At 39.2% G+C, this 22,612-nt stretch overlaps 2 protein-coding genes across 7 annotated transcripts; one reads left to right on the plus strand and one right to left on the minus strand.

The window, feature by feature from the left end:
• Positions 1-4,539: 4,539 nt before the first annotated feature.
• On the minus strand, positions 4,540-9,941 carry OIP5 (Opa interacting protein 5). Of its 2 annotated transcripts, none has more exons than XR_015287958.1 (5): positions 9,511-9,941; positions 8,992-9,373; positions 8,200-8,322; positions 7,625-7,706; positions 4,540-6,510 (listed from the first exon to the last, which is right to left on the minus strand). XR_015287958.1 is itself a non-coding variant. In XM_086892836.1 (5 exons), the coding sequence occupies exons 1-5, from the start codon at positions 9,851-9,853 to the stop codon at positions 6,442-6,444; spliced, it is 684 nt and encodes a 227-aa protein (XP_086748962.1). In that variant the 5' UTR covers positions 9,854-9,891; the 3' UTR covers positions 4,540-6,441. The 2 variants fall into 2 exon arrangements, 1 of the variants encoding a protein (XP_086748962.1); XM_086892836.1 differs by having other exon boundaries at positions 9,307-9,373; positions 9,511-9,891.
• Positions 9,848-22,051, plus strand: NUSAP1 (nucleolar and spindle associated protein 1). 5 transcript variants are annotated; one of them, XM_086892832.1, is made up of 12 exons: positions 9,848-9,913; positions 11,438-11,503; positions 12,566-12,757; positions 13,825-13,984; positions 14,482-14,574; positions 15,294-15,394; positions 16,143-16,202; positions 16,395-16,582; positions 18,628-18,794; positions 19,773-19,883; positions 20,447-20,558; positions 21,027-22,051. In XM_086892832.1, exons 2-12 carry the CDS (start codon positions 11,501-11,503, stop codon positions 21,112-21,114), a joined length of 1,275 nt encoding a protein of 424 aa, XP_086748958.1. In that variant the 5' UTR covers positions 9,848-9,913; positions 11,438-11,500; the 3' UTR covers positions 21,115-22,051. The 5 variants fall into 5 exon arrangements, with proteins under 5 accessions (XP_086748958.1, XP_086748955.1, XP_086748957.1 ...); XM_086892829.1 differs by lacking the exon at positions 9,848-9,913 and adding an exon at positions 9,916-10,306; XM_023927912.2 differs by lacking the exon at positions 9,848-9,913 and adding an exon at positions 10,067-10,306 and having other exon boundaries at positions 18,628-18,806.
• Positions 22,052-22,612: the final 561 nt, after the last annotated feature.

Below are 22,612 nucleotides of genomic sequence, written 5' to 3' on the forward strand. Positions count from 1 at the left end.
CATTAGAAAGCACTTGACACTCAAAACATTTGTACATGCCAAGCACAACTGTAGAATTCTAAAGATGTAAATGGCAGAAAATAATTTCAGTTTTGCTAAATACTGTTTTAGACCATAATTGATTTTGGTTAATGCCTGAAGTTTTGCATTGGAAAGTACTGTGAAGACTCTGGTAGCACAGGGTTATTGATCTACACCTGTAGATCTGCATCTGACAAATTATTTTCTATCAAAGGGTTGCATAAAAGAACCACAGGAGTTCTAAACTGTTCCTAGTTGACACTTTTCAGTGTAGATACCTCATCTATAGACAGAATATGGCCCAACAGATAGTAATGTATTCTGAACAGAATTACTTGGTCAGAGGTTTAGATCAATCTGGCTGCATTTCTTCTGGAAAGCTGAAGTAATTTAGACTGTGACTTTCAGCTTAATGGAAGCTTCTTGTGTTTTTAAAGCATGAGGGTGAAGCACTTTGGCTTTTCATAAATTGGTAATGGAAGTGTGAGGGCTGTGAGCATTTTTACAGTATAAAGTAACAGGATAAGCATGAGAATGTGTAAATTAAGTGTTGGCTAGTATGTAATATGTGTATGAAAAGCTAATTGATCTGAAAGATTGTAATCAGCTTAAATTCCAACTATTGAATTTTTGATAAAATTGGAAGCTGGCCATAGGGGACCTTCATTTGCTTTCTGATTACATTAGAGAAATTATGAATTTACTGTGGTCTGTGGTCAGAAAATACATTTACATAATAATGAAATTATAATGAAAGCAAAGTCATGTTCATGCTTCAGAAGTATGAACTTTGTGGCTGAACAGAATTCTTCAAGGGTATATCCACTCAGAAAAGGGGGGAGGAAATAAAGACTGATGTAGCCAGGCAAGCTATCTGCATATACTTCCCAGTTCAGGCTTCAATAATATCTGAATTCTGTGGGCTGCTAGACCAGGAATTACTGTTCACAGCAACAAAAGGAATCCCTTTGCCTTTCAGCTCTTGTACTACGGCATGACTTTTGCTTCAACCTCCTTGATTTAACAGCTTATAAGTGGAAGTGTTAGGTGCTACCACACTGGGGTGTGGTATATCAAAGGTATAATGAGACCGGTATGGACATGCCTCCTCTAGCAGTACTAAACCCAGATTATACAAATATATTCTGTTTGTAGATCCAGTAGTGCTGCTGTAGAAGGTCTAGCCAGTACTTGTGTTGGGAATTGTACCTTCTGAAACTGAGGGTAATTGTCAAATTTAGGAATAAAAAGAAAGTCTTGTGAAGACTTCTTAATAGTAAGTGAGAAGAAATTGTACTGAGCTTGAGGATACTGACACTTCACACGAGGATTACCTTGTCAAGAGCTGGCAGTCTGGTTTCTTTCGGAGCATAAAAGGAAAAAAATATTGAAGATAGAATAATTTTTGATGTAGAATGAATTAGAAATTACTGCTTCTTGCATCCTTAGGAAACTGGCTGGTCTTCCTCCAAAACTAATAATCCTGATTGCTGGTCAGGTACAGAGCTGCAGAATGTTCAAGTTAGATTCCACTGGATTTCTTTCATGGAATGATCCATCATTTTGCCCCTGTAGCACTTTTCCGGCACACAAAAGCCAACAGTTCAGCCAGGGTGTCTTGTTCAACAGTGCAGAACACTAACCATGGATTCTGATATCTGTTACCTTTCAGTCTCTACACTTCCTCCTGCATTTAGAGAAAGTGTCAGTGTTCATGATGTCAGCAGAGCATGTCTCTGAACCTTTGTATCGAGTTATAATACAGACAGATTCCCAAGACTTTACCCCATCTAAAGTTAAAGATAGAAAGTAACTTTCTGTTCAGTGTGTCCTATGTAAATCCTGTCTTCTCTCCACTTCCCCTCCAAATGAGTGTTTACAGGTCAAATAAAAGGCAGGTAGCTTGTAATGCCTTAGGCATGAAGAACTGCATGGAGAAACTGAAGGAAAGCGGCACAGGCCCACAAACCAAACTTTAGAGCTAGTATTCTAATTATGCATGATTCAAAATGTCTAGTGTAATGTAGTTATTACCAGTAAATTGAGATATGCATTTATACATAATGAAGCAATAGGAATTAATATACCAATAGCTTGAACTTCCTGCTTTGATTCTCAAATTTCGGGGTTTTTTTAGAGAATGTGCTGCCTCTGTAGAGAAGGGGGTAGATTGTATAGATAGGGACAGAAGCATGGCACCAAAACTGTAAATCAGGAACCAGGATCAGCAGAACTCGCCTTTATAACCTCTTGTCTGGTTCATATCACTGTCCTGAGCATGTAAAAAGCAGGGCATGAACTAAGCATGTTTAGAGGCGAGATGAGATTTCTCACCTGCTGCAGCTGTAGCAAGGAAAAGGGTGCAGAGTTTCTTACGTGGTGCAGGGGGAGCGACTGGTGGGAAAGAAAAAACCGAACCCACAAAAAAAATCACCCTAAAATCCAAGCCAACAAACAAGTAACAGAAACCACAGACTCAAATTGAGTGTAGTATTTGCCAGACAGTAGGTAATAAGCTTGAATGTGGTAAGAGAAATTATTTGGAGAAGACTGAAATTAATAAGCACAGTACATATTTTTCAGGTGTTGAATAGCTTTTTAATAGACAGTATTTTCAGGTAACTCTAGCCACACAGGCAGCTGTACTGAAGCATACTGGTACCAGCCAGCAATAATGGCATCCGCAGGAATGAACCTGAAAATACTGATAATCTTGTATATTTTTTAAGTTCTTTAAAGAGATTTTTAAAAATAGAAAAAGAGATTTGATCACTGAAGGTCTTTATCTTCTGCAACAGAGATTGCAATTGTCTTTTTTTCTTTATTTCACTTATTAAATAAAAGGGAATTTGGGTGCCATCTTTCTGTAAACTCTTATTAGTGTGTTCTTTGTAATTCAAGTCTCTTAGTGGATAATGCAGTAAATTTCTGCTGGCAGTTTGAAAATAAGAGAATGTGTGGCATAGCCTACCTACATCACTAATACTTTTCCAAGTTTAAATTTGTAATTAAACATGTAGAATACTGGCTTGTTATTGCAGAATTCCATACTTGTAGTTTAGCTTAATTTTGTAAGTGGGCTTAACTTGTGCAGAACACTTCTCCATGTGCAAAGGCTCAGTCCTCTCTTAGTAGAAAGAAGTGTCTTGGAGAAAAAAATGGTGTGTCAAGTTAACTCCTGTTCATACTTCATAGCCAGCCATTCACAAAGCACTGTGTTTTGGGTTTAGAGTGGGAATTGTGGTTTTACGCAGGAATGCTCTTTTTAGATGTGTAAGGATTGCCAAATGAAGATAGGAATATTATATAAGAAGGTAACTATTCCATGGTATCACAAGTTAGAATGAATGAAAGTCTTGGAGCTAACTTCAAGAAAATTTCAAAAACAAATTTAGCCCAGTGGTTTACCATGGTCATTTTTAATTCTTTAGAATACTATGCATGGTTTGAAAGTCTGTTAAATACTTTTTTTTTTTGTAATGAGTAAGCCATTGTATCCTTTGTATTTCCCTTCAGTATAACCTGGGGAATAAGCTACTTCAGAATGTCAGTGAAGTTATCTTCGTTTTGAAAAATGTAACAGCAAAGGAGAAGCATCAGGTGTAAATTCCTAAAAATTACCTTATTACTTAATAGGCTGAAGAATACTTATACTGAATTTCTGATAGCATTCTTGCATGGATTAGTGGAGGAAATTATTGGTGTGACTACGAACTACATACTCCCATTGCACATGTTTTACATGGTAACAGTGAAAGAATGTCTCCCTGCAAATTCTGGTGTTTTTCCAAAAGGCAGCTTGCTTTTATATCTATGCATCTTTGAGGATTTCAAGATAAGATTTTATTCTTTTGACACTGTAAAGAGGAACTGTTTAAAAATGAACCTGGAAACTCTGCACCTGTATACAAATTTTTTTAGCAATAAAGCAGCACAGGCTGAGAATGCACTAAAACTGGATGTGTCATCTGTTCAGAAGACAACCACAGTACATTCCACTTCACTTCTGAGGTGGGCTTGCTGTAGCTTTGTTTTTAACAAAAACAAAAAAATTTAACAACTCAAGCTGAATTCATATATGCTGGATATCTGCTTTGTGGCCAGCTGTCCCAGCAGACTTCAGGCACAAGAGCTTCTGACTTAGGCAACAGCTAAACAAAAATTGTTATTCCACTCATTCTAAGATGCATAATTTATCAGTTGAGAGCTTCAAGGGTTGTTTTAGAGGGTAGCAGAAACCCTGTTTCTTGTATTGATTGCCTCAAAATAACAAGGCCCCTCAGAAAACTGTTTTATGGTATGTATGTACTGTTTATTGCTTTGGTGACTGCGCTTCTGAAAAATTTCTTCTGTGGTTGACAGAGGTCCTCCCAGTTTCAAGGATTACAGAAAAGCAGTTTAAAAATTTACCAGCTATTCTTCAGCACATACTCATTATTTATTTAAATTCACACTAAGTAATAGAATTTGAGGAACCATTACTTTAATGCTTCATAAGAAATGAGGACCCAAGCAAGATAAAGTGATGTTTTTATTTCTGCAAAATTAATCAAAGGAAAAGTAGGCCTAGGACTCACATAATATTGTCAATGACTTGCACAATATGAATTTCTGAATTCCAGCTTTTATTTAAGAAGTTTCTTCTTCACAACTTTAAATATAACATAAAAATGTAACTGACAGCTTTCATTTTCTTTTAGGGCTCAACACTAATGAAGCAAAACAATTTAGTATGATTCATAGTATAGATGTAAAATAACAAGAAACAGTCTCAATGCAGAAACTGGAATGAAAGGGCAAAAGCAAATACTCCCATTATCAATCACATTTCTTAGACTCATGCAATACAAGCACTAAGGAAGTACTTCAAAGGTGGTATTTGTGAGAGTCCCTCCTCTCCTTACAGAATAGCTGTTGATACTTGGTGCTTTTGCTTACCACAATGAACTGAGACCATACAGAACTCCCAAAAGAAAGCAACACAGTGAGCACACACAGTGAGCATTAGTAGTAGCCTAAGTACCAGCTGCCCACCTAAAACCTCTGAGGTGCTTTACAGTGAGTTTTGTCCCCTCTGCTCCAAGCCCATTATGAGTTATTTTACAAATAAGACAAAACACAGAACTGGCAGCAGTAGCAATGAGGTCTACAACCTGCTGGTCATAAATATGGAAGGAGAAGGCAATTTGAATCACTGGAATTAAGCTGATCAAGTAAATAGAATCCTCTCTAGACCACTACAGACAACTACTAAACTTTCCATAGAATTCATTATTCCTTTAGGGAAAAACATTAGCCCTTTAAGGAGCAAAGGGAGAAGAAAAGGGCCCTTAATCTTCCAACAAAGAACTAGGGAAATTCTGTCCCAGTAAATAGTGCTTTCTTTTCTGTAAAATTATTTTCTAAATGTTTGAAAATAAGCATAACCAATATTCAACAGAGAAATGCCAATGAACCAGGAGGAGGTATTTTTTATAAAACATCTTAACTGGCCAATTGAAGGCGACAGGCAAATCATAACTTCAGGAAAGGAGTGCTTCCAGAATTGTGCAGAAGACCATTCCTTGGTTTCATAGTTGACATTCCAGAAAGAAATGCTCAAATCTGTTCAAGGAAGTTGTTCATGCTGTTAGCTGGCACAATTTGACTCAGTCCTGTTCCTGGGGCCGCACTTCAGCAGACTTGGCAGGCACATGGGTTGCCCTTTACCTGAAATCTAAAACCTTGTGTTCTGCCTGCATGGTGCCATCCAGACTCATGCACTAAGAACACTGCAGCATCTGTGACGTGCTTGTCTGCTGCTTCTGCAGGCAACACACACAAGGAAATCTCAAAACTATTCAGGAGTCCATTTAGCAGTGGCTCAAGTATCAGATGTAGCTAATGAGCCACTTGACCGAAAACTAGCTGCCACTAAAACCAAGGCTGCCATTAACACTGTTTCTGTACTGAAAGTTAGGACAAGAGCTTTAGGTCTCTAAGAATGTTGTTTTTAATGGTGGCTCTTGAATATCATCACCTTGTTAAATGTGTTTTTCCAGAAACCTGATGTGAGTATTTCAAAGGCTGGTTTTCCCCCTAAGTCATTAGAAAAAGCAAAGTCACAGTTACAGAGCCTCAGGGAGTGATGTGCTGCATGGCTGAGCTATGCAGTCTTCTAAGCATAACTTCGGTATGTCAGATTTTCAGGTGTTCCCCTGAAGTAATGCACTTCATCATCAGTTCTTTCCACACACACAGATAAAGTGACAGATAAACACTCAAACCTGGTCTGGTGCATTATTTCTTCATAATGACCAAACTCAGCAGAGATGCAGAAACAACTCCAGCAGTTCTTGAAAACAGGTATTAGTTAATACTAACTCTTGCATATCCCGATAGTAGGTCACCTGAATCTGATGAAGGGTTTTAATTATTTTGTTACAGTTTCTCCAGCTTCCTTATCACTAATTCTATGCGACAATTGAAGTCCACAATCTTTTCTTTCACCTAGAAAAATTAAGAGTATTGAAATTGGCAAAAAATGTTCTAACACTGGATCTTTGAATGACCTTCACCCCACTTTAAATGGTTAAAGAGCAGCTCACTTTCAAGAAGGGAAAATATAGAGGGCTTGATCTCTATACTGCGTGTTTAGTACTGACAAAACCAGCACCCAGATTAGAGGGCTGCATTACAAACTGGAGATGGATGTGTGCCAGTATCAGCCCTCCCAGGGACATAATGGAAATAACTACTTCAGGAGACAGAGTTGCTGCAGTTTTACTATGATGAGTCTGATCTTTCCTAGTTAACTCAAGTTTTAACACAACCAGAAACCTTTGACAATATGTGGACATACTGTTTCATCATTAGCTTAGGAATACATGTGGACATTTTGTCTCAAAAAGCAAAGGCCAGATGCTTGAGCTTGTTGTAGTCAACAGCAAACAAAATCTCTTCAGTCACATAATTTATGTCTGCAATGAAGTGTTATCATATTTTTACTTCCATTGTGTATTTTTACCAAATAATCACATAAATAGTGGATATGCTGGCTGTCTCCTAAATACAGTAACTTTATTTGAGCTAAGGCACAGGCAATTAACTAACATAACAACTAGTCAGGTTACAGATAAGAATGTCCAATTTGAACACCAAAACAGGAGGGAGATCCTAAAGTTGTCTGTGAAACTACAAAATACTGCCATGCCATTTTGAGCTTACACAGACTAAAAAAATATAATATAACTTTATAAAAATATAACTTTAAAAATCCCTTTCAAATAAAAAAATATCTATTTTTAAATTCTTCAACAATGACAACACAAGTCAATACTTAGGCAAAGTCTGTAGAAATTATTTTTGATTTTTTTTTCTTTGCAAGGTATAGAGATAAAAGGATAAAGTTTTGCCATAATTTATCTAGAACTGGGTATGTTCTGCAGTTTAGGGGTCTTAGAAAATGTGCCACGTCTCATACATTGAGTCAATTATTGTCATATAAGGCAGCACTTTCTCAATCTTAGGCACTTAAAAACCCCACATTTGTATCAATGTTTTGAATTAATGTCTAAAATAATCAGCATTTTAAAAGTATTTTCCATTATTGTCGAAATCTTACCTTATTTATGTGTTCCTTTAAGGTCACAGCTGGAAACTTCACCTTAGAAGCTTCTATAGTAATTTGGTTTTGTAAGAGGTAACTGGAAAACAAAAAGGGGAAGGAAAAAAGACCAAGAAAAACGCTTAAATTTATAGTTGCATTATTTGGACAGATGATTTAAGATGATACTAAAGGAAATACAAGGTTGTTGCCAAAAGTAATAATTATGATAATATTCAAAGTATAACAATGGTTTTACTTTGGAATTAAGATCCAACCTCTCAACACCAGCTGTGATTTACAGCTTCTATAGTCAAGTCCTCAACCTATCATTGAATCACTTTTAAATGAATCTGGGACTGAAGAGATTTCAGTGCTGCACACAACTAAACTTAAAGTCTTACATTACATGAGGACACCCAGGAGCTGCAAGGCAAATCAAAGGGATTCTCTTCAACCCAATTTAGACATCAAGGATATTAAAATCCCACACCGATGTGCTCAGACAAGTCAAATCACTTTTGTTAGCTGTAGGCTACTTGTACAGCAATTTACCTGTGAAGTCACTGACCATAAGAATACAGTGTACTCACCAGATGATGCTGTCCTTGAAGAAACAGAACAAGCCTCGGAGATATGCCAGGTTACTGTCACAAGAATAAAGAATGAAGCCCACGGCCAAGCCACAAGACCGACAGGTTAATAAATAATAAGTACTAAAAAGAGAAAGGGAAAAGTGTTCTTAAACAGAAGCTTTTGAAACCACAGATGCTGCATATTTATCAGAGGGCATCAAATCTTCAGTTCTATTGGGACATAATCCAAGGCATATTAATGCCTCCTCCTCAAAATAAAAGATATACAGAAATAACATGATCATAAGAAATTTGGCATGTTGTGAAAGAAGTAATCTCTCTAATAAGTGAAGTTCTATTAAGGAAGATAATGCACATCTTATTATCACAGAGTGGTTTAGACTATTCTACTCAAACGTGATTTAAGTGTACAATGCAAGTGCCAGGTGAAAATTCTTTCTAGTAAAACAGATTATTGTCCCATGCAGAGAGAGGGGCAAGGAACAAGCTTTATATTGAAAAAGAACAAGCTTTATATTGAAAAAGTTCCCAGTCCTGACAATTTGTAAAACAGCATTTAAACAAGCTACTGTTTCTGTAAGCCCCAGATGACATTTTACATTCTTCCCATTGGACTCAGTTACCAAACCTCGCTAGCTGTAGGTTCAGGAACAGGGCAGCATAAGTTTTTTATTTTCAGTATTAAGAAAAACCAACCAACTAAAAGCCTTCCCTCCCCCAAAATCCAAACCAAGGCAACCAAAAATCCACCAAACCAAATAAAATCCAGAGATGCTTTAAGTAAGATACCTTTCGGAGAGGGAAGAAAGAGACCTACAAGTTAAGTCGGCTTCTACTGCACTGCTCGAATGTTTCTCCCTACCTACAGAGCCTTGGGCAGCAAAACTTTTGATTTCAAGTGAAAACTACATCCCTAGAAAAGCTTTCTCCATCCGAAGCGTGAATAGGCACAGAAGTCAGCTGGGAGTTTGCCAAGCCCCTCGGAACCCGCCGCGCACAAGCCGGAGGAGCTCCCGGCCTTGCCGGAGCCCGGCTTTGTCCGCACGATTTACCGCGGCGGCCGCTCACGGCAGGCCCGATGCCAGCAGCTACGGGAGTACACACCATTCCAGGAGGGCTCCCTCGAGGCCGACCAACAGCGAGTCCTCCCAGGTCACATCGCTGGTGACCTCTGAGGAGAAAGAGAGAGAGACGCGCTGCAGCCGAGAGCCCCCGGACCAAGCCCGGCCCGGCCGCCGCTGCCCGCCCCGAGGCCCGCGCGGGGCAGCGGCGCGCCCTCAGCACCCGCCGGCCCGACGAGGCACTGACTGAAGCAGATGACGACGCTGAGTCCCGGCGGCTCCTGCGCGCACAGCTGCAGCGAGTCCCCCAGCACCGTCCAGCAGCTGCGGCAGTGGAACACGGCGCACTCCTCCGGCAGCGGACCCTGCTGCCGCGGCGGCGACGCCGGCACCGCCGCCGGCAGGAAGGAAGACGAAGGCGGCGGGGGTGACGGCGGCGGCAGCGGTGACGGCGGCGGCGGTGACGGCGGCGTCGGCGATTTCCAGGCGGGAGCGGTGGGGGCGGCGGAAGCGGACGCCTGTTCCACCACGATGGTCCCGACGACCCGCGGCTCCTGGAATATCTGCTGCAGCTGCCGCCGCACCGCCATCTCCTCCCGCCGAGCGTTCGTGCGCGGGGCCCGCCCTCCGAGCCTCGTGATTGGAGCGCTGTACGTACATCTGCGTTGCTATTGGTCAGTGGGTGCGTCAATCCTCGCCGCCCACGACTATTGGGCAGCTGTCCTCACCGCGCGCGCCTTTCCCTGCCGGGAACGCCTCATCGCGCTTGAAAATAAGCACGCGCGGCGCGCTACGCCGCCATTGGCGGCTCCCGCGCCCCGCCCCCCTTGGGACACGCCCCATCCCATGCTCAGCCAATGGGCTGGCGCGGCGGGCCAGTTCGAACGGCGGGGGCGGCGCGAGCGGTGTCGGTTGGCGCGCGGCGGACAGGGCCCGTCGGAGCTGCTGTCATGGCGCTCGCTTCGCTGCAGCCCCTGGAGGCGTTGAAATACGCCGAGCTCCAGCGCATCGCCAAGGCCGCCGGGCTGAGGGCCAACCTTCGGGTGAGGTGGGGGTGGCTGCGAGGGAGCGCTGCCTACGAAGCTCTGGGTTCTGGGGTGCCCCCGTGCCCGGCCGTGAGCCGAGGGAAGGCGTCTCCATCCTCCCGGGGCGCTCCCTCCTGGGCCTGGCTTGGCGCTGGGGTGCCCCGGGGGCTGTACTGCCGTCCGCGGTGCGGGCAAGCGCTCAGGGAGGGGGAGAGCGGGGCTCCGGTGTTCCCCGGACACCGAGAAGGGGAGGCGGCCCGTTCCTCTCCCGGCCCTGCCGTTCCCCCAGGCCGGTGTCCCCGCGCTGTTTGCCCCTAGTGAAACCCCAGCTGTGGCTGTTTGATTGGCTTGTTTTTTTGTTTGTTTGGGACTTTTTAGGGCTCGGGTTGGGAGGAACAGTGACGACAGAGCACCTTAAGGGAGGAGAGGGCCGTGGTTAAGGGCGAGGGGGTTAAGGACGCCTCAGGGTCCTGCCGGGAGCCGCAGGGGCATGCGAGACACGGCCTGGCCCCTCCTGGCAGGCGCTGCCAGCAAGGGCAGAAGTCATAAAACCTTAAAAGATCCACGGCTTGGGTGTACAAGGCAGCTCTCTACCCTCACAGGACTCACGGTTGTTCTGGCAATGTTTGTTTTGGGGTATTTTGATTGTTTTTATGCTGACCTTTCTACTTAGGTGTCTGAGAGTCTTTCATAGGCTGAACTATCAATGGCGCGTTTTCAGTGTTATTTTATTACTATTACCGCTGAATGTATGCGAGGGATGAAAACAATGCGTGTAGTATGGGAAAGACAGAAGCAATTGCAGAAGTTTGATACAATTTTAATTCAAGTTCAGCTGCACTGCAGGGCTTAAAACAGTTTGTCTCATTCCTTGAACAATTGACCTCCTGAAAAATAGACCAGGCGAAACCTAGTCAAGGAAATTTATCTTTTTGCCTCTGGAGAATATGCTTCACATTTATCAGTGGCCTTAGGCACTTTCTGTAATTGACTGATTCAAATGGTGTCCTAGGTATGCCTTATTCTGTTGGATTCAGGAAATGTTCTGCTTGTTTGTTGGATCAATTTATAGGACGTGTGTTGGGCTTCTGCAGTTCTTCAGGGACTTGATGGACTGTTGTGTTCATGTGTTTTTTGATTTCTCTTCAGGCAGACAAATTGCTGGAATCATTGAGGCAACACTTTGAAGGGACAAAAGAAGAAAGTGAAAATATGGTAACTGATAATAAATCAGCTGTTGCTTTTAAGAAATGTAAATCTTAACTCGTAACCCATAGAGCAGGGCATGTGCTGAAGAGTGTTTTTGACCACGATGGGAACTGTCATAGAATTACCTTTTTCTTCTTAGTGCCCTTAGTTTAGAGTACTTATGTACTGATAGAAATAGATGTGCTAACGTTAGTTTTGAAGCACCTCTATGCCTGAGAGCTGATTTCCTTCCAGTTGCCAAAATCGACAATGTGTTTTTCAGCATGAGTACAAAACTATTCTCTGTGAACAATAACATTAAATTTCCACTGAACAAATCTTAATTCTTACTTTTTTGGCTCTAGATACTACTCAGTACCAAATGTAAAAATATTTTATTCATTTTGTATGTGTAAATGAAGGTGACTAGATAGTAATTGGCAAGTGCTTTGCACCTACTACAATTTACTTCCACTATAACAAAAGCAATACAGTTGTGCTACTTCCTTTATTTGCCTCTTAGTGTATTGTTTTCTTAATTTTTTTTGAGTTTTCTGTAAGCTGAATTATTTTGTTGAGTGTGGCAATGTTTTTGAAGTTTTTGATTAAAAGTAATTTATCTACTTTGTCTAAAATATATCTCCCTTTAAGTGCATCCCTTAAAAATCTTCTTTAAGGGTTTGAGGAACTTGTGTAAACCTTTTCAGCTTTTTTAAAATTTTCATGAGCAAAAAAGGAGGCCTGTTTTTATTGGTGAAGAGTTTTCCACAAATATACAAATGTGGGAGTGTCGTGACATCATGCAAGTTAGATTTCAAATATAAAATATTAGGCATTTATAATCTTATTTAAATGAAATATGATAAAGCAATTATAGGAATTGTATTTAATGTCTCGAAACAATGATCTTCGATGCTTGAGGGAATGTAGATAGTGCCAGTTTCTTGATTACTGTGCTACTACATGGCATGGTACTGTTTATCCTCTGTGCAAAATGCCTTTTTCAGTAACAAAATTGAAACTTTCCCTGGAGTATTTAATTTATATTTGCATCAGGTATCTTCCAGTTATAGTATTTTTCTGCTACAGGGTCCTGTAAAGAGTGAATCTGCTTCCATTAAATCGGATGAACTGAGCAATCAGGAGGAAATTATGTCTGATTCAGTGTGTTTTATTACAAAAAGAGGTGGTAAAAATAAGAAAATAACCAGGAAAAAGAGGAACTCCCATGAGGAAAGTAATGCCATTGAAGAAAACCCAGTGCCTTCTGATGAGAAACAGGTAATTTTCTTTCTTTTCATTGCATGCTTTTGTGTGCTGACTGTCCTCCCTTCCTCTGACCATAATTTAAGCACACTTGATTTATTTTCAATCACCATTTATAGATGGTATACGTTTATGTTTGTGTGTGTATAGACACATATCAAAATTCATATGCAAGTATCCTGGTACTGGTGTTTTGTATTTTGTACCACTGACTTTTGTCTATTTATGGCCTGTCCCACAATAAACAGACACTACTTGCTAGTCATTGCTTCAAGAAAATAAATTCCTCTGAGAAATGTTAAATTCCAAACACTTTATCTGAGTGTAAGACTGCTTTCACCAGTGCATTGTAGTATTCTGAATCTTAGGCTAGTTTGAGAATTTATGTAAAACAAAGTTGTTCTCACTTTTTTGATACAGAAAAATTTATCAGAAGTTGCACAATTGCCTAAACCTCATAATTTATTTTTTTTTATTGTGAGGGTTCTTCATTCCTTTGTGTGCCTGAGGGAGGGAAAGTCTCAAGGTGAGATAGAGGTAGAATTTATTTTTTTCTTGAGTTACAAAGAGTACATAAGCTAAGAACTGACTAAAAGACTTTTACTGATGTAGAGGGTGGAAATGAGAAAATGAGAAGTATTAGTCTTTTAGTGCTAGAGAATTGTACAGTACACAAAAATACAACAGTAAAAAGTAATATCCCCAGTGAGCTTATTCTTACTTGCAAATAATAAACTTTTATCAATAAAGGCAATTTTATACTAAAATGGGAGAGCTATGCAGGTAAAAAGCTTTCTAATATATCAAAGTTTGTGAAGTAAACAGGGTAAGTATTTCACAGGTTAATTCAGCTTGGACTTCAGAAAATCTCTTGCTCGATCTCCCAATCAAAGCAGACTGAGCTATGAGGTTAGAGCACAGTGCTTTAGGCTTTATCCAATCTGATATTGAAAACCCTTGAGGATGAAGGCTGTGCACCTCTCTGGGCAATCTGTTCCACTGACTCACTGTTCTCAGAACAACAGCCTTTCTTTATATCCAGTTGGAACAAACTGGTAAAACAAAGTGTATTTCAATTGCAGGTGCATTCTGAAATGAAAGAAAATGGAGTGCCTCAGGGTGAGCACAAAAAGAGACAGAAGGTATTACAAAACAAAAACCAAATAACTGAAGAGAGAGATGTTGAGAATACAGAGATGGGTACTGGACAGAAAAAACAAGCAGAAAGGACTTCTACTAAAGGTAAGGGAGAAGAGTATAAGCAGAAAATTGGATAAAAGTAACTTTAATTTATGCTACTTAGAATAACCAAAGTATAATTTTATTGTGTCCACAAAGATTTTTGTGGCATGTTTGTTGATCACTTCCTTGTTTTGGGGATACCAGAAGCAAATTGGTCTGGTTTGACTTTGTGTTACTCGTTTAACATATTTTAACACAAAAATCCACAAATCCTGCAGTGTGGGAATTTTGCTGGCTTTGACTTCAGAACTCTTGCTTTTAGTGGAGGAGTTCTCAGAGATGTGAGTGTATTTGAGTTTTACACTTCCAAAAGGTTCAGTGCCTTTTGGAATGCCCTTGAGGTGTTATTCCAGCTGATTTTATTTCTCAAAACCTAAACCCACTTTGAGGAGATAAAGTGTGTTTTGAAACAAACATTGGAACAATATTTAAAAACACTGTGATTACTTTAAATCATCTTCCAGGAGTCCTGATGATTTTGTCTAATCTTACTGTAGCAGGTAATGCTCATCCTGCAGGAGGGAAGATCCCTGTACGTGTAGGCCATGCATCTAGGTCTGCAAGAACAGGAATGACAGCTACAACTCCAAGTAAGATAACCTACCATCTTTAGAAAGAGATGTACTTTCTCTGTGTAAAGGGAGACTTAGCTTAATTTCTTGCAACTCAAATTTCTATTCCTGCTCAAATAAAAGAATATCCTCTCTTTAAAAGCAAACAAACAAACAAAAAAGTAATTTCCTAAATGTTACATTTCAAGGTACATATTCCAGCTTGTAAATTCTTAGTAGTAAATGACTGGTATGTATGTTAAAAAACTGGTTTATTGAACATTTTGGTGACTTTTCAATACAATACTTGCATTAATGATTTTCAAAGACCAGGAATACATACATGCTATTACTCCTACTTGTTTAGTTTTCACTTTATAAATACTATGGTTGTGCTGTGCTACTGTACATTAGCTCATGTTCATCACTTCTTAAAATGCATTAAATTATATCAAATGTAGAAGTATTCATTGTTTTCTTTAACTGCAGATTTTGGGGGTTGGGTTAGATGATCTTTAAAGGCCCCTTCCAACCCAAACCATGGTTCTCTAGTCCTCCAGATTACCAGGTAATGGGCCACGTAGCTGGTGAAATAAATTCTTTTGGTCCTGTTTGTTCAGATGTGTCTACAGCCTTGAATTAGATTGACTTCTTTGAAGCCATAAAAATAGGTGTCACAAAATCCTCCTATTAAGTACTAAACATCCTTAGAACTATATATGTGATCTGTGAATCTTCTTATTTTTGGAACTTCTTAGACTTTAAGAAGTTGCATGAGGCTCAGTTCAAGAAAATGGAATCTATTGCTGACTACATTGAGAGGAAAAAAAAACTGAATGAGAATTGCAGCACAGTCAAGGTAAGAGATAACACAGGAAGATATCCATTGCTGGCACATTTATTTCCAGGGCCTTTCTGTTAAAGTCCTACCAAGGTCTCTTTAAATCAGTAAGTAGCTGGTCATGTGAACATGCAGTGGAATGTTACAACAAATGAAATTTAACTGTAGTTCTACATTACTATTAGTTATTATTATAGTTATGTACAAATAACTATTATATATAGTTATTTGTACATAACTATACAAGATTTTACATGTTAACAGTGTACAGCTGTAGAAACCAACAACTAACTTGTTGATTTTGAGTAAAAATAATTGTCACAATTACTTTTGTGAAAGATTTTCTGGAACTTTTGTTTACAACTGTTTGAATTGCTTCAAAATTTAACCAACAGGCTTGGTTATTTTTCAAAGAGCAGGAATTAAATATTAAGTTTCTCTTTTGTGCCTGAACTATCATCCCATGGCTACATATGATTCTCCTTAAAAATACATGCAATATGTGTTGTTCTCAGTTCTTGTATTTCACCCTCACATGGGTGAAAGCTGCTAACAGGGCCTCTCACAAAGTGCAGTAGAGCTCAAAAAAGTGACAGTAATGTATCAATGAATGATTATGTCAATGGCCATGGAATTGCTCAGGTCAGTTACTCTAGCACTGCCATATCAAACAGTAACAATGAATGAAACTCCTGAACATTACATTTGGGGTTTTTTTAATGACATATTGTAGCAATGTACACTTCAGACAAACTATTGTTTGCAGGTGCTAACCAGAAAATCAAATCCTTTGAGATCATCAGACAAAGACACTCCACATTCCAAGGTATATGTTGTCAGGTCAATTTAAAAATAATAAAAATACTGACATTAAAAATATACTTCTAAAGAGGAGGGGAAAAAAGGGGAGAAAACTGAATAAGCCATATGCTTCTGATTCACTGTGTATTTTCCCTTCTTGGCTGCTTTGTAGACTAATGTTCAGCAGTCTGGTAACTCAGAATTTGCTTTTCCCTAGAAACAAGCCAGTGGCAAAAGATTTTTATTCAGCCCAAATCCAGAGAGAGGCAGATTCTCCAACACCTGCACTCCTAGTAACTTCCGGCGCTCACCACGCAATTCTCTGAATGCTGCTAATCGGAGTATTTTATCCCAGAAATCTTCATTCCATCCTTCTGTACTTTCAACATCCAAAATGAATGTCAGGTAAAAAGAACAAACCAAAGCTACCAGCAAGCCATTTGACATGATGCACATGAAATAATCAATACTGACTGTGATTTTACTGCATTATTTCTCTTCCAAACATTAACTACGCAAGACTAATTCTGATTACTAACTTTCAGCCTCGCTTTGTGACTGGCTTAAGCCTCACTCTGCTATTAGTATCTTCATTCTTCATTTTTATGTCCGTTAGAAGAATTTCAAATCCTGGCTTTCATTTTGCTAAAGTCAAATGATGCAAAATCGAGCAAATTATTTTTCTTCTTTTACTGTGTTAGGTTTTCTATTTTACCAGGCAACCTAATAGTTTATCTGAATTAATTTATCTGTAAATTTTTAAAATCGGAGCTTTCCTCAGTATTCCAGGTGAGTCTTGCAATGGTTTTTCGCTATTTTGTTCATTTTGTCCTCTACTTCCCCTCCCCTTCAGTGTCACAGCAGGGGTGCTCTTGTGATTGACTACCATGGGCAGATCGTTCCTAGCAGATGGGAACCAAGCTGACACCAGAAGTCATGAGGAATTGCTAAATGAATGAACTCATACTCAGTGCTATTATACCTCATCTAATTTCCTTTTAGAACACCATCTGTATGTCATCGTTCCTCCACAGCAATCCAATTCTCTATTAGTGTTAATACTTCATGAACTTCTGTTATCAGTATGTTTTATTCACTTCTTAATAATTTTCCTGGAGTATTGATCAAGAAATGTTTTAAAAGAAAGAATTGAAAGGACAGTCCTTATGATATCCTATTGATAAATCTCCTTTTGCTTGGATTTCTAGTGAGAGCCTTTATTTCTACTATTTCTTTGTCAATTTCTGACTACTATACTAATTTTGACTTTAATCAGTTTCCTAAACTTTCCACAATTACTGAAGTTCTGATTAGACATTCTCCCTTTGCTAACAATACACAGTTGTTTGCTGGCCTTTGTTGTGTTACTTTCTCTGATGACCTTCACTTTTCAACTTTTGCATGCCAAGATCATGCTGCTGGGCCTTGTTTTTGTCCCTGACTAAAGTGTGTGGGATTGTTGTCTTCAAGTCAGATAATGCAACTTTTCATATTGGTGTCTGATAATCTATAATTATGTGACTTTGGAATGCAAGTCTTCGCTGTTCAAAGGTAAAAATCAAGTTTAAAAACTTAGTGGCTTTGTTTTTACATTGAACGTCCTCTTTGATTTCAACAGATAACCAATGTAAAAAACACACAGCCTCTAGTGTCCACTTGGATGTCTTCACTGCAGCCCTAACTGATTCCTAGCAATATGTGAACCAAAACATTACTTTCAGAATTTGCTTTTGAAATTCAATTCATCCAAAGTTGCACTGTGATGGACCTTGCAAGCTGTACTTCATCATAAATTTGCTTGTCCACAAAAAGAGTTTTCTTCAACATTTACTCTGTGTCTTTGTAATTCTTGCAAGCTTATAGCTTATTCTCAGTACCTTCTTTCAAGATTTTGAATTTTATGCACGTACACATATATAAGTGATCATAGGTATTAATTTAAAGTGTCTGTGTACACATATACATACGGAATGTGTGTGTGTTGGTATGTGGGTAATTTGTGTGTTTCGAAATTTTCAGCTTCTTCCTCTTGTAGGTCTTTGAGGCCTAGCATTCTGTTAGTTGTCTTCCAGTTCTTCTTAATTTGAATTTTAAAACTAATGAAATACACAATGCTTTACTGCAGAATCCAGATCTAAAGTAAATTATATCTGTCAGTGAATAAATCTACTAGCTTATTGCACCCAAATATATTTGCTTTTCAAAATAACAAGGAAGTCAGTTATTTGGAGTTTCTAATATTACTTACTGCTATTAACATCGGCTGGAAACTTAGTGTTATACCAGCAAGGTATTTTAGTACAGTTTTTGTATGAGCTGTGAACATATTTCACACAGTAAATCTTTCTACCTGTAATAAAAATAGAATGCAGAACCTTCTATATTCCAGCACATTGCTTACATTCCTTGTAGGTGACTAAATTTGTCTTCATATTTCTAAAACCTTTCAGGTTCTCAGAAGCCACAAAAGATAATGAGCACAAACGCTCTCTTACCAAGACTCCTTCTCGAATGTCTCCATACATGGAGGAGATCTGCACGCCTGACACTCAGAAGAGCTGCAAACTGATAACTCAGAAGAACAGCAAGGGAAATAATGATCTGACTGCATCAAAGGGTAAAGTGGATGGTGAATATTTGTCTCTTTCAGATCAAGACTTTTGTCTTATTGAATTACCATACAAGCTTTTAACAACTGAGTGTCATGTAGACCCAGGTTTTAATTTAATTCTCTAATTTATGACTGGTTCTTCAGAAACTGCAGTAGTTTCTTTGTTTCCTCTGTTTTCCAGTGATTTGAGTAAAATGTTTAGGTGCCATGACTTAAACATATGGTGCTTAGCTACCTACAGAAAAGAGAAAAGAAAATCTTCCAGACTTTTAGGGACTACATAGCAAAAGATTCGTATAGCAGATACAGGGACACCCCATCTGCACAGAGAGGAATTCCTGACACCTTCTCAGAGATCTCATTCTCCTTATGGGGTTGGCATGCATCAGGCTTCTTTCTGTGCTTTAGGACAACCTGTTGTCAGCCTCAGCACCCTGATCAACTCAGTAACAAAAATTAAGAAAAATCAGTCTTCTGATTACTAAGAATCTCTGCAGCAGCACAGTTCTACTATCCAGCCATTGACACCCGTAGCATCACAGGGATATTGGCACAGGTCAAGAACCCAGAGCTTCCTGGTTTTTACTGTATAATAATACTGATGTTTTTAAGGGGCAAGCAAAGTTCCATGCTGATCTAAAGCTGGCCTGTTCCAAAAGAATTGCCTCTTTGTTTAACATGAAAAACCACTTGGTTCCAAATAGGCATAGAAGAAACATATAATTTGCCTTGAAGGACTAGAAAAACAAATGGAGCTTGTGTTCTTCCATAGTAGAATCGTAGCTGAAGGGCCAGTACTCCACAACTCTTGCCCTCCCTATTTCAAGTAAACTGTTTGTGCAATTCTGTCTTTATAGGTAGCAGCAGGGGCCCTTAATGGCTCTTTGGTCTTGATAATTGTAGTGTGGTCTTCACAGGTGCTTTCCTACTTTCTGTGTATATTGATGCTCTTGCTAGTCTGTGTTATCTTGATGCCTTTTGTAGTTCTTACCCCCTTCAAGTTTGGAGCTCAATCTGTGGAACCCTCAAGTGGAAAGAAGACATTTGATCTCAAAGCAAGTCTTTCTCGGCCGCTTCGGTATCAGCCACACAAAGGTACCGTGACCTTTGTGACCCTGTGCAGTCTGTGTTGGTCACACCCCTTACACTCAGCTGCTCCTGCAGGGGTGCATTGATACAAACAGCGAGAGCAAAGTTTACAGTCTCCTTTTCTGTCCCTTTTCCTTTCTCTCTGGGTTCCTACACAGTCTGATGTTAAATTTCTTCTTAATATATGTTTTAAGAGCCTTCCCGCTGAAGATTTTATGACCAAAAGCCCATAAATAGAAGAATAAATATACTTGCATTCCTCTGAATAGCTGTACATACAGGAAATATGAAATATTCCGTACAGAACCAGGTGGGTTTTTTTAATGTCATGTGAGAAGCTGAACTTGGCATGGTGAGCATTACTTCCAAGTACAGTCACCTGTTACTACTTATGGAAGAACTACTTGTAGGGAATGGGCTGGTGAAACTGATAATGCAGCTTAAAGAGGCACTTCATCTTCAAGACATCCAGCAAGAAACAGGCTAGCTAGGATAAATTCATGATAAGAAGTTAAGCACACAATTACTAAACTATTAAACTAGTCTCTCTTTTTGCCCCTAAATTATAGGACGACTAAAACCGTGGGGAGAACCTAAAGAAAATGCTGTTCTCAGTAGATCTGGTGGTAGCAATATCTGTTCACATAAGACAAATTACAAACAGCCACATCTCCAGACAAGGTAAGTACACCACTCTTTAGAGTGTTTCTAACACTTTCTAGATAGTTTTACTTAAAATATGATTCATTCTTCTTCTTCAGACTTAAATGTAGTTTGGGAAAGAATAGTTTTGTATTAAAGCCATTGTTCCTTCCAATGACTGTTCAATTTCAGGAAGGCCAACAAAAGGCTGTTCTGAATTTGTTGGACTTTTTTCCAGGAACAGTATCAGTTCCAGAACTTTGAGATTTACCTTTATCTTGGAAGAAGCTGTCAATGTTGATATGCTGTTACATGAAGTATTAGACCTGAATCTCTGAGCAGAAGTCTTTGCCTGGATCTTTGGGTTCAGTCCATAACAGTACTGTTATCTCTGCCCATGGCAAAGGCAGTGCACCAATTAATCTTGTGTTGTGGTCAGCTTCAGATTCCTTTGGTTGCTTGTGTCTCTACCTCTAATAAACATGGTCTCTTTTTTTCCCCCTCCAGGGAAGAAAGGCGTGAGACACTTGAGCAAGACAGAAAAAAGAAAAAGGCTCACACTCTTGGAAAACGTAGAGGCCTATCTGTGTCTTAGGATGAATAAGGAGTATCTAAGACATCACTGTAAATACTGTTCTTCTCATGTAAAGGCTTGTGCTGTCCCTGTATGGTTCAGGTTGCTTTTAGCTAGTGGAATCTAGAGAGCAGCAATTAATGAGACCTTGTAATGTGCCCTGAGCATAATGTTTCTGTGATTAATTTCTCCACTGAGATGAGAATTCTAAACTTTCAAGGGCTTAGAACTCTCTTGTTGCTTCATATTTTCATTTAACTAATTTACTTCACTTAAAGATGTTAAAGAAGAAAATATGAGTGGAAAAAAGATGCTCAAGAAGCCTCCTTGCAACTGAGGATAGACTTGTGCATCGGAGTGCACTTGTTGCATGCTAGAATGCAGGCTTTGGATAGCAAGCTTCAAAATGTTAGTATTCAAAATGACCAGAGTTGGAAGTACCTGTTTGCCATGTTCTCTAGATCAATCCTTAAATTCTCTAAGTTACAGCAATTATTCAGCATTTCTAATTGCATCCTTTGAAATTATGTTTCATAAGAGAAGAAAAAATATGGAAGCTGTCTGGAAAACTAATGCATAACATAATTGTAAACTAACTTTTTTTAAAAAAGTCACAACTGAGTTTACAAATTGCCATCTGAATGCTTTGAGCAGTTTTTTGTTCTTTCTGTGGTTAATAAAACTCTCTTGCTTTTCATCTCTAAGATGCTTAAAAGAGGTTTTAAGTGTTGAGGCACATTCAATACCTTGGTTTTAAAAGCAGTTGTTATTCTTACATTAAAAAAATACATTAGAAAAGTTGTGTGGATTGGATAGGGATAGAACTAGAAAGGTAATTTAGCAGTTGTTTTCGGCTGTTGAGCAAGTAAATGTTTCACTGAATTTAGTATCCCATCAAAGAGATGTTGCAGTGTCAAGAAAAAGCAATTTTAAAAATAAATGTAATGGGGAAAATAAATATTTTGTATATGTTCTGTTTCTCACTGGCTTTATCATTTAGTATGGCACCTGTACCTGCTTCCTCACTGTAGCACTCTCTTTGTTCACACTTGTATTTACTGCTATGTTTCCCTGTACCAAGCTTTCCTCACCAACTCACCTGCCTCCCCCACTCTGTGAAAGATGTTTGCTCTGGTATCTTTAGAAACAATAACCTTCATATCCTTCTTCTACAATTAAGCTGTTGAATTCTGTGCAAAAGGAAAATGAAAGTACGAGATTCTGTTTCAGCTTGCTTCATTGTTGTCTTTCCATGTAAAATACAGGAACACTTAATATTTCTAAAGTATATTTAAACAAAGTCACTGTGGAGGAGGTCAGTGCTTTGATTACTTAAATTTGTGACAGCTGAAACTATACAAAGCAAGTGCTGAGTGGTTATCTTGAATTACTAAAAACTGGGCTATTCTGAAAAGGGGAGGTATTAAGGTTCTATGACACCAGTTGAGGCTGTGAATTCTTCCAGCACAGCTGAGTTAGCCTAACTGCACACAGCAAGAATGGGATCTGTTCTGCCCTG

Source organism: Cyanistes caeruleus, chromosome 6 (assembly GCF_971803275.1).
Source record: "Cyanistes caeruleus chromosome 6, bCyaCae1.hap1.1, whole genome shotgun sequence".
NCBI classification, from domain to species: domain Eukaryota; kingdom Metazoa; phylum Chordata; class Aves; order Passeriformes; family Paridae; genus Cyanistes; species Cyanistes caeruleus.